This window comes from Lactuca saligna, chromosome 7, assembly GCF_052625555.1.
Source record: "Lactuca saligna cultivar CGN05327 chromosome 7, ASM5262555v1, whole genome shotgun sequence".
In the NCBI taxonomy this organism is placed as follows: Eukaryota; Viridiplantae; Streptophyta; class Magnoliopsida; order Asterales; family Asteraceae; genus Lactuca; species Lactuca saligna.
The window spans coordinates 14,730,957-14,742,880 of NC_136423.1; the positions used below are offsets into that span (position 1 = coordinate 14,730,957).

At 33.3% G+C, this 11,924-nt stretch overlaps 1 protein-coding gene across 1 annotated transcript; it reads right to left on the reverse strand.

Moving 5' to 3' along the window:
- Window positions 1–8,219: 8,219 nt before the first annotated feature.
- LOC145006480 (B-cell receptor-associated protein 31-like protein) lies at window positions 8,220–9,296 on the reverse strand. Its single transcript, XM_078965563.1, has 2 exons — window positions 8,886–9,296; window positions 8,220–8,694 (listed from the first exon to the last, which is right to left on the reverse strand). Exons 1-2 carry the CDS (start codon window positions 9,178–9,180, stop codon window positions 8,330–8,332), a joined length of 660 nt encoding a protein of 219 aa, XP_078821689.1. The 5' UTR covers window positions 9,181–9,296; the 3' UTR covers window positions 8,220–8,329.
- Between the last annotated feature and the right edge of the window lie 2,628 nt (window positions 9,297–11,924).

Consider the following 11,924-nt stretch of genomic DNA (forward strand, 5'->3'; position numbering starts at 1 on the left):
TTCCTTGGCCGTAAACTCACTTTTGTCCCTCTAAATCCATGTTCTACATGTTATGAGTTCTTTCCTTTAAGCCCTTAAGTCATATCTAATGTCCAACTATGCAAAGGAAGGGTTTTAGGGCTTAAAAACCCTTGAAATGTGAGTTTACGGCCCATGAATGTTCCATGGCCGTAAACTCATGAATGTTGGCCTATTTCATGATTTGAACTCGAAATTGGATGCCAAATATGTTATAGATTAAGACTAGGAAGGTACCTTAGAGATTAGAAGCCTTAATTTTGAGCTTTGACCTCTTAAACTTGGATTAGGAGAGAGGTGGGTAATGTTTAGTGATAATTTGACCAAAGGCTTCAAATGAAGTCCTAAACACGTTTATATAGTGTTTAAGTTTTGGACACGGTGGAATTTTACCCGATACCGGCGTTAGACGGGGTTTTTGGTCGTACCCGATTGAGTTACCGTAACCCGATACGGTAAATTCTAGAATTATTCCGATCACTAAAGTTGGGTGTTAAAATGATTTCTAAAGGTATTAAGACACCCATTAAGTCATTTTAAATGTGTACTAGATAATGACTTAATTAAACGGAGAAATCGGAAATCGGAAATCGGAACGACGATCGGTTGCGCGAATTGAATTATGAAAGAGTTACATTAAAATGATGCAGAAATTTCGGGTTGTTACACTCGCTTTGATTTTGAATTTGTGTTCCTCATTTTTAGCCAGATGAATCGTCAAACACCAACTACACTTCATATAACCAACTACACTTTATATAACGTCTCCATATAAAGTCTCCTCTCTCACTGTTCGGTCACAAGTGCACACCAAAAACCATCCAAATTCGCTAACACCACCGAATTTGATGCTGAACAACACCACCATTTAGCGCCATCATAGTCACCATTGTCACTCACGAACACCACCTAAACAGACTCTCTACCTTCTCTCATTATTATCCTTTTCTTTGTACTATGTCATTACCAGAAACCATAAAGAGCATATTTCAGTGAACCCTCATAATTGTTGAAATCTATGGAATGATTTAATGTAGTATTAAAAAATTAAAGCGGGAGAAGGAAGACATCAATGGTTTCAAAAAAGTGGCATTCATCTCAGTGTGATAGAAGATGAAGAATTTAGTCAAACCACCACTACCATTACCACCGTTCGCAACCAACAAAACCCGAAGATGAAGACATCGGTCAAAGAGAGTTTCTTTCGCTAAGGAGTTCGATTTTTTATGGTAAATTGGGCAAGGTTACGTTGTTTCTCTTTTTTTCTTGATGGTAGATGCTTTGATATTTTGTTATTTTGTATTGTGAAAATTTTGTACATAGATGAAATGTTGTATATTTACACCTTGAATCCTATATTTTCGTTATGCTTCAGGTAGATATGTGATTAGTGGTTTCAATTTTTCTTTTTTTTCCATGTATCTTCTCTTTGCATGGGTTTCACTTTTTCTTAAATTTGTAATTAGGGCTTGCAGAACACCAACAAAGTGCTTACACTATCTTAGTTTTTCCTTATCTACATGATCTTTTCTTGCTGGAAAAGAAAGTAACAAAGTAAATTCATCCTTCGGCTTTGTTCTTTTTTGAGCTCTAAACTGATTTGTGTTTCATTTAAATGGTAGTAGGTTGGTTTACGCAATGGTCCTTTTATGATTAGGGCTAAGGTTTATGGGTTAATGGTTTCAGTATGTGGGAGATGAGGGTTAGAATTTGAGCCGAATCATATATTTTGGGTTCAACCTCCTTTCTCTCATAATTTTGAATTTTTTTTATTTGAACCTCTTTATAAAATTTAAGGTTTTATATTTTGAGTTCTTTTTAAGATCCATGGGTGAAAGGGAGTCAAAGTAAGAAAGGAATTATCATCTTGATCTGCTTTTGTAAAGCATCCAAACTATGTTTCAGATATATATTTAATTTGTGTGAGTTAGCTTCTATAAGTTTATGTGACCTTTGTCCTCAGGATGCTTTTTTGGGAATGTAGAGTATTGGGAGCAAATTTTTGTTATTTCAATCAGATAGCTTATAAACATTCTCACAACATTTTTATATTTGTAAAGTTGGGGAAGAAAAATAGTATATGTGATATCATATATGTATTAATTTGACCATTTTATAAATTTATAACCTCTCCTTTTGTTGCTAATGTTACTCTTTCTATTAGCGACTAGAGAGCCTCAACGAAAAACTTTGAAGGTAAACTCCTTTGCTTTCATGTTTTTGGAGGAGTTTTTATTTAAGACTTACATTTACAAGTGCTTATATTTTATCAAATTAAATATGTTAGAAAGAAGACTAATACTCATGGTAAACTATAATGTGCAGTGACAACACCCAAAGCTATTAGGCAAAGAATTGTTGATCCAAACAGTAGGATTAGGTACGGGAGGCATGGAGATTCATGCATATAAAATTGGATTGGGTATTGTGTTCCCACCACTCATTTCTATCCATTGATATTGTCTTTGTTTGGTTGCAGGTTTCATCAAGGTCCCCAACTGAAATTATCTTCAACAACACAAGTTCTTGTATGTGTACATTTCTTACACAAGTTCTTATGGAAATCCAGGCTATTTATAAAAGCTTTTAATCCATTTTTTGTTTCCTTGCATTAAAGGCCAAATTTAGAGAATTTATCACCCTCTGGAGTTTGCTCAAATCGACTAACTTTGAAGATTTTCTATTTATTGCTTGCAATGGTTTTGATGTATGGAATGGGTTGTAAGATGATGTTATAGACCTAACTAAAAGTTTTGATTTTTATGAGCTTTGGTACATAGATTACATGATTATTGTCCTTGCTGAAATCAGGTTATCTACCTGTTTATTGGGCTTACTTGCAATAACCCATTTTAGTGATTCCTTATTCTCTTTTTGTTCAAATTACAGATACAATTGCCGACATTTTATGCTTTTAAAAGAATTTTGGTGAGTTACCTAACATATTTCAGTAAAAAAGATTGTTTTAAGTTATGGCAATTATGCAAAAAAGTTAACGCAAGTCTTCCGACCTTAAGTCATATTATTGGATTAAGCATATCTTAACATATTTTTCTGCTTCTTCGGCTAAGTTTTAAAGGGTTGTTTTATGTCTACTCATATGTCATGTGTTTGATCCGTTATCTTTACAATTAAAAAACTTACGTAATCAAACTACAGTTTCTTAATAACTTAAATTTACTTTTAATTTTTTAGGGTAAATTACACCAATCGTCCCTCGTGCAGGTGCCAAAAAGCGTGTTTAGTCCCTATTTTCAAAAATTAACTCGGACCGTCCCTGTAATGTATTTTTTTAACTCGGACCATCCCTGATGGACATAAAATGTCTATTTTACCCTTTTTATTTCTTTTTTGATATATTTTATGACTTGTTTGTTATTAACTATTTAAAAAAAAATAAAAAATCTAGAAAACAAAAAATGGGCCCACCACCCCCAAACACTTACCATCTACCCTAATCCTACCCACACCATTCAATCCCAGTTGGTTCATCTCCTTCACATGGGTCCCCGAAGCTAGAGAGAAATGGGTTGTTGGAGCCACCACCGCCATCGGTTCACTCCACCTGCACATCGCTTCTCCTGCCGGAAACAACCATTACGAAACTGATATTATTCCCTTTCCCTTTATCTTTCTCCTCCCCCTTTCTTTTATCACTTGCATCCACAACCCTGTATCAGATCTGAGGTCTTCATCATCTCTTCAAATCTTCACCTCCATGTATCAGATCTGAACGCCTCCAACAACGTCGCTAAAACGATGCCACCACCATACCTGCAACTCGTAGAGTGGTCGAAGAAGACGAAGGAAGAGTGGAACAAGATGGGTTCGGGTGGAGCTTTTTTTGCATTGAGTCTCCTGTTCTCGCTGATTTCTTTGAAAGCTCCTTTGTTTTTTATGGAAGTGATTTCCGGAGAAGAAGACAACCACCATACGTAGGATTTTGATTTTGATTTTAGTTTCTGGAACCAGTTTTGATTTTATTTTCTGGAACCAATTTCAAGTTTCTTTTTTTATTTTGGTTTGGTTTGGGGCTCTTTACAGGTGGGTGTTGGAGGCAAATGGTGGTGGTTGCTAGAGGCAAAGGGTTGTGGAAGCTAAAACTGGTCGGAAACCTTCATCTTCTTTGATGTTTAGTAGATGTGAGCGCTGGTAGGTGCTTGGAGGTGATGGTAGGTAGTCGGAGATGAAGGTCAATGGCTGGCTGGAGAGTGGAGGTCACTAGATGCATATCCTCCTCCACTGTATGTATTGCAACACCTAAGCAAGAAAAATGAGATTCATGGTGCTCCTTCCTCATTCTCATCAATCTCCTTTTTCTCATTAAGTCGGAAAAATGAGATTCACAGTCACCGACGACAAAGAGAATACAGACTTCTAATTGATTCGTGCTCTAATGAAGAGATAAAGAGATAAAGAGGGTATACGTGGTGGGGTCCATTACTTTAAATAAACAAATAAATATTTAATTAATTAAATATAACTAACAAATAAAAATAAATCAAAAAGATAAAGATAAGGGCAAAATCGTCTTTTTATGTCTAGCTAACGAAATTAGGGATGAAACGTGAAAATTTTAAACAAATGAGGGACTTTCCGAGTTAATTTTTGAAAATAGGGACTCAATGTGCAATTTGACACTTACGGTAGGGACGAATCGTGTAATTTACCCAATTTTTTATAATTAATTTAGTTTAACGTTATGTTGAAGTCGATAATTAATTATTTATGGTAATTGTATTAAAAAGCACAAGCTTTTTTCTGTTGATGGTAATATATTTCAAGATTAAACATTTCATCATTTTTTGATGTAGTAAAATTATAATTTTTTATGGTAATAATTGACTAGTTGTTTTATACTAAACTATATGATACCATAGGACTAGGGATCAAAGTTGTAACATTCTATTATCCTTTAATTAAAATTTCTAATATTTGCAAAATTGAACAATTTATATCGAAGTTAAAGGGTAAGAGAAATTACAAATTTTGTTATCGTATATAATTTGTTTTAAATTTTCAAGTGCAAAAATGACGATTATTAAAAAATTGAAAGTTAGGTTGTTCACTTAGACAACCTCCGGACCAAAATCATCAATAACCAAAAAAGCCAAGATATAATATAAGTTATTAAAAAAATTACGATGCTATTAAAAAGAGAAGCAAATTATGTTTTACAATAACTACTTGCATATTCTTTCTTTTAGTAAAAAAAATCATCTAAACTTTAAATCCAAAACCTTAAACAAATATGAAACATGAAACACTATACGTGAAGAAACCATTCAGCGAAACATTACATCTTTTTTGTAATTACATATTTCTAAAACAAAATTATTTTTCGAAATAATTAATCTTTCAAGGAAAACTATCTAATGCCCACCAAAGAGAAACTATCTTTCGAAATAAAATATTAGCCGAACAGAAAGTATTCACTGCCCCCAGATAGATTCCACACCTGTTGCATAAAGCTCAGTAACAAACAATTATAAATATAAGTATTTATCTCCCATATATATATATATATATATATATATATATATATATATATATATATATATATATATATATATATATATATATATATATATATATAAAATGGTAGTCGGGCCTTTTATTAAATATCAATGGTAAAAACAATATTTATTTTGGTCTTTAGACAATATGTCCAGCCCATTTTTAAGTTGGGCTAATAAATAAAAGGGAAAAATGAAGAAATAAGGAAAACATGAACTCAACATCAAGTTGGAAGAAATAAGGTAATTTCTATTACTTATATTATAGGTGGACTTTTTAGATAAATTTGTCAAGTTGGTTAGAAATTGGAATCTCATCATTAAATTTTCAATATTTCACTACTTGTAAAATTATTCTTGACTACACAGTTTTATTTTTTAACATAGTGGCTGTTAAAACATAAATCGACTATATTTATATTAGTCATGATGATGCATATTATGTTTTAAAGAGTTAGGGCTTGTTTGATGCACCTTCTGATTAGGTCCAATGCTTGGACTCAATCAGAATTCTTGAGTTAATGTGTTTGTTTTGCTGCTGCAACTTTCGACTCGGTCCAAAATGCTGATTGGGTCCCCATTTTTGTGTTGATTCGGTCCAAAGGAAAAAACGGTTGGCCGGGGGAATGAAGAAAAAGATACGCTTTGCCCTCTACCAGCAACGCTCCTTCACTTCTCCTTTGACGACACATATTCTCAATTCCTTCATTCCTTGCCTGGGATTGATGAAGGATACCTATTTTACCCTTCATAATTTTGTTTTATAACCATCAAAATCGAATCCTATCTCCCAGAAAACTATAGTCGATCCTATTGATTTCTCCAATCATTTCATCATCTCCAAGCCAAGGTATGCGATATTAAGATCAAATCCCTGTAATTAGTTTTTTTTGTGTGTGTGTAAATTGTCTTCAATTGTATCAATGCTCTTGCGATTCAGTTGTATCTTTTATTGTTTATTTGAAGTTTTTACAAACAGTATTTGCAACTGGTTGAATTGGATGATGAGGTAGTTGGCTTCACACACACCGATGTTTCAATATATTGTTTTAAATACATGTTTGTTGCTTTACATATTGATTTTGCAATTGGTGTTGTTGTGTTGTAGAATTTACAGTAGAATATAAACAAAACTGTGGAAACAAAGTATCGTTTCCCCAGATGATGATGTGATGCTGTTCTTGTGACCGGCCTTGGTTTGGTCTATTTTTTTTTTACCAATTTAACCCTAATGATGATGTGTTGCTTGTTTTCTGGCTTCCCTTGTTAATTTTTTATATTTATCTCAACATAACTTGCATTAAAGCATATGACATAAACATAAAAAAATAATTTTCCACTTGGTTGAATTGTTACTGATATATATATATATATATATATTTTTTTTGTTTTTATATGTTGTTTATGCTGTTGTAAAAGTTGATGTTTTGAAACATATATCTAAATGTTCCTTGGAATAATAATTGCCCCATGAAATTATTATTAAAAAAAAAAAAGAAAAAAAAAAGAAAAAAAAAGATAGTCTTTAATCAGTGTTAACTGTATTAGGTTTCGATTATTCCGATATTAAATCATGAATGTTAAAATTCCCAAGATTCTATTAAGAAAGTTTTCTTTGTTGTATTAGCTTCTTTGCTTTTGTTTATTCTTATTTTTTATATGACTTTTTGACTTTTTGGTTCTTACTATGTATTATGTAAAAAAAAATAATGTTATAAATTAAATGATAAATTATAATGAAATAATTATGAATAAAGTATTGTCCGAGGTAATATAGTTATTTTTCATAGTCAGATAGATATAAAATCAAACAACTATTTTCAATCAGAAGTTAGCATAATCAGAACTTCCAACCCAATCAGTTTCTAACCTAATTTGTTATAATCTAATCAACAACTATCAACCAACTCCTTTAACTAACCTACAACTACAAGATCTAGTCTTCTACCATTCCTTGTTTCTTTCTTTTTGGTTTAAGATTAGGAATAGGGATGAGCATATGGACCGGGGAACCGGCCGAAACCAGCACCGAAACCGGAACCTGATAGAACCGGTCGGATCAGACCGGGACCGGGACGTTATTTTTGTGGATTTTTAGAACCGGAACCAGTAGAACTGGCAAAAACCGAACCGGAACCGTATGATGCTATTTTTCGAGGACCGATTCCAAGATTTGAAGACACGACAAAAACCGGTAGGAACCGCGAACCGGAACCGGTAGAACCGCCGGGCCGGTTCGGTTCTTGATTTTGGCCGAAGCCGGTTCCCGGTTCCGGTCCGGTTCGGACCGGTTCTGGCCGGTTCTTTTGCTCATCCCTAATTAGGAATCTAACATTATACAAATAAAATAATATATTTAAATCAAGATTATAATACAACTTGCAACATCTCACCTTCGTATCAGAGTACACCCTAAAATTTCGTTCGAAATCATGTTCAAAATCATGTTTACCCGAAGTTTACTTTCAATATGTACTAATGTACATGTATGACTAATCATTCACAACATCCTCTCAATATGTCCCAAGTATACTCCACACATCTTGAAGACAGATCGATGTTAACTTCCATTTTTCTGTGAAAAGATCAAAAATCATTCCTTGTACAAACCAGATGGTATTTCCCCTTAACCTATTAACTAGTTTCTACCACCATTTTATATCACAGGGAAAAACCAAACAAATATGTGGGGTGAGAGCATAATAACACATACACAAAAACTCACAAACTCAAAATTTCAAAAACAGGAAAGAAACCAGTGTATTAGAGATTAGATAATAGAAGTGATAAAAACCCTAAATAGCTCTTGATCTTCGTTCAGATGACTGCAACTGAGCTCTGAAGTTTTGGTTCTCCTCGAGCAAACGGTCATACTCAAGAAGAAACCCTTCAGATTGTTTCTTCATTGCAGTCGCATTGGCTTCTGCATCACTTGCTTCTTTTGTCTTTTCATCAAGTTCTGATTTAAGATGTGTAATTTTGTCTTTTAGGGTACTTAGTTCGTCCTCTAAAGCTTTCACTTCATCTTGATTTCCAGTTTTCCCGTTTTCCATGATCCGGTTTTGTTTCTTGATTGCCTCCATGTTCTTTCTTCTGATGCGGAGTTCTCTGATGTAATGGTGCAGTCTGTCGATCATTAGTGCAAGAAACAACGAGAATCCTGCAAGAATTTAGGGTTAATCATTTTCTAGCCCTAATTCCAAAAATTCCCAATCAAGCAGTATAATTCAAACGCTAATATGCTCAAGTAAACAAAATTGAATCCATGAAACCGTAAATCCCGATGTCAATCACACATATATAACCTCAATTACGCAAAAAACAGAAAAAGTAATAAAATTGAAGTCGTACCCATGAGAGAAGCTTCAAGGAGATGTCTGGCGGCAAGAATCTGATCAGTTGGAGTAAGTTCGCCACCGCCATCGTCGTCTCTGTTTCGGCGATTATGGATCTGCATCACACTATACACACTAGACATCATCACGACGAATATGGTCGATCCAACGGCCTTCACAACGATCGGTGCTTGACCACGCTTGACTCGATCCAAACCCATGATAACAAACTTCCTTAGTGGGGTTTTGAACACGAAAATCAGGATCAATAACATCTCGGCGAGTATGAGAGCGAAGAGAATATGAATCATGGCTGTGAATCGATTAGCGCCGACGTGACTGTACAGTTTAGCAGGGTGGTAGCATAGGCTTGAGATGTACGGACTCTCAAAAGTTTGACAGGAAGAAGAATAACAGTGGAGGGTTTGTGTACATTTCACGGACTTCGTTAGAAACTTCTAGATATTACATTTCAGTACTCAATGTATTGACATATTATCAAATATACCCTCATACTTTAATATATTTCGCTTTTATGGGTGTTTGGTGACCGATATTTCAACTACATTAATGACGGACATTTTATATGTATTTTGATTGGATGATAGTCAATAAAGCTAAAATTAGAAGTTAGTTAAGATGTTTTCAAGATTTAATTTGTTATTTAGACATAGGTGGCTCTTTTTTATAGAAAAAATATTCTCATTATTTTTTTATAATTCATCTGTGGTACTCTAATTCTATCAAATACAAAGTATAAAATAAAAACTAGTTAAAATAGAAGATCTTGTATTGTAATTTTGTAAATATATTTTATCTTTAAAAATAAATAAAAGTGGACATTAAAAAGTCTACTAAAATAATGATTGAATGAGTAATTCAAAATTATAAAATTTTACTATAATATATTACATTTGGTTTAAAGTATACAAAAAAATAATACTAATAATAATAACTGTTTACATCTTTTAGGTAAACAATGTCGACTGTTTGGTTGTTGTGTGGTAGTTATGAATATGGTGTGTTCATTATTCATAAACTATTTTAAAAAACAAGCCCTTGAGCTCTTACTATATTTACTTTTGAAGTCCCTAAAGTAACGCACAGTTGCAAAACCTTAACATCATTGAAATTATGGCTACCATGCTTAGAAATATATATGGGGTCTTGGCAATTAAACAAATAGAACGTGTGTCAGTGTGTGTGGGCAAGTGGAGAGAATGACTGAAAAAACTTTATTGCATAAGGTGTGGTGGATTGAACCATGACTACACGCAAAGGTGCATCACGGCACTCATTTGTGGTATCTATTAAGAAACTTATATTTGTATTGAGAAAATCCAGAATTTAATGATAATTTGAAGGCAAAATTCTGTGGGTATTGTGGATTTTTTTTAAATAGCAACTTTTAAATGACACAAGTCTCTTAAGAGATTTAAACCTATTACCTCTTATTTGAGAGAGTCACATCTTACCGCTAGGCTAAAATTTATTTTTGAAAACTAAATTACTAACATGATCTTGATTAGAGTTACTTAGATAGATTATGTTTGACGAACTAGCTGAAAAGCTAGCTGTTAGCTGAAAAGCTAGTTGATGGCTGAAAAGCTAGCTGTTAAATAAAAAGCTAGCTGATAGCTGAAAAGCTAGCTGATAAAAAATAACGTTAGCTGAAAAGCTAACTGAAATATATAAAATTACATAAAATGACATGTAAGAATATGTGTTTCTATAATTAATTAAGGATGTATTTGAAAATTTTTAAAAAAACTCCTAAAAAACTAGTCTAAGTAACTTTTCAAAAAGCTAGCTTATCAACTACTTTTTGGCTTACCAAACACGACAACATAAAAAAGTTCGAAAAATAAGCTAGCTTATCAGCTAGCTGTGCGCGCCAAACTAAGCCTTAGACTATTCATAATTTTACATTATTATCTTTTTTAACTGATAAATATAAATATATAATTTAATCCTAAACTAATACATAATTTTATCTATGTCTATGACGGTACTTGAATATTCGATCTTAAAAAAAGAATGCACCATCTGATATTGTTAAGTTAGAAGTCTTTTAGTGTTACATTAATCAACTGAATATGAGGATTATTTTTTAAAAGGGACCAATAAGCTCTACATTTTTCTTATTTAAAAAAAAAAAAAAAAAAAAAAAAAAAAAAAAAAAGGTATCAATTAAGACAAACTATTTCTTTGGATTTGGATTTGGTTGTTTTATTTGGTTTCCAGTTACTCGGACTTTTTTATATACATATACAAGTAGTAGACTGCTCTTCTATATACAGAATAACTACCTAGACATCTATCCCGACGACATAAGTCGTCAGTAGAAGTTGAGCTATCTCGACGAAATTTCATCGGCATAGTGTTTTCCAACTTTGACGCTATTTGTTTGACTAGAAAAGCTAAGCAGACGACATGTTGTCACCGTAGATTCGGGGGAAAGGGAAAAAGTTTTGTGGTGTTTTGAAAACCTATGCCGACGATCTGTCGTGGATATAGGTTATTAAAAAAATAATTTCAATTTATTTATATTCCGTGTCCCATAAAATAAAAAAGGTGTCGTTTTCCTAAGATCATGTCGACGATATGTTGTCGGCAAAATGATGTGGCGATGCGCGTGACATAGATATGTTGTCGGCAAAACTGTTTTTTTATTATATTTTTTATTGACGTAAATACAAAACAACGTAGTTTTGCTTGCACTATACCTACGACTTGTCTTCTGCATAGGGTTTAGCATTAACAAAGAGCGACATGCGTTCATTTTGCAAACTGCTTTCCCTTATGTTTCTCTCTTGCGTTGTTGACGACCAGACCTATCCTCCAGCGATCCCCCTTCACAGACGACTAAAAGGTATGCTTCTTGGTCCTTGTTTTCTTCTTAGTTTGTGAATGCTGAAGTTTTAACTCCAATTTTGGCGGATTTTTTTCTAGTTATTGGAGCCTTCAAACCCCTCACCATTATCAACCTATCCTCCGACCCTAGCTGTAACGACCCAAAATTTAAGACCACAAATTTCTTTTAATAAAACATTAC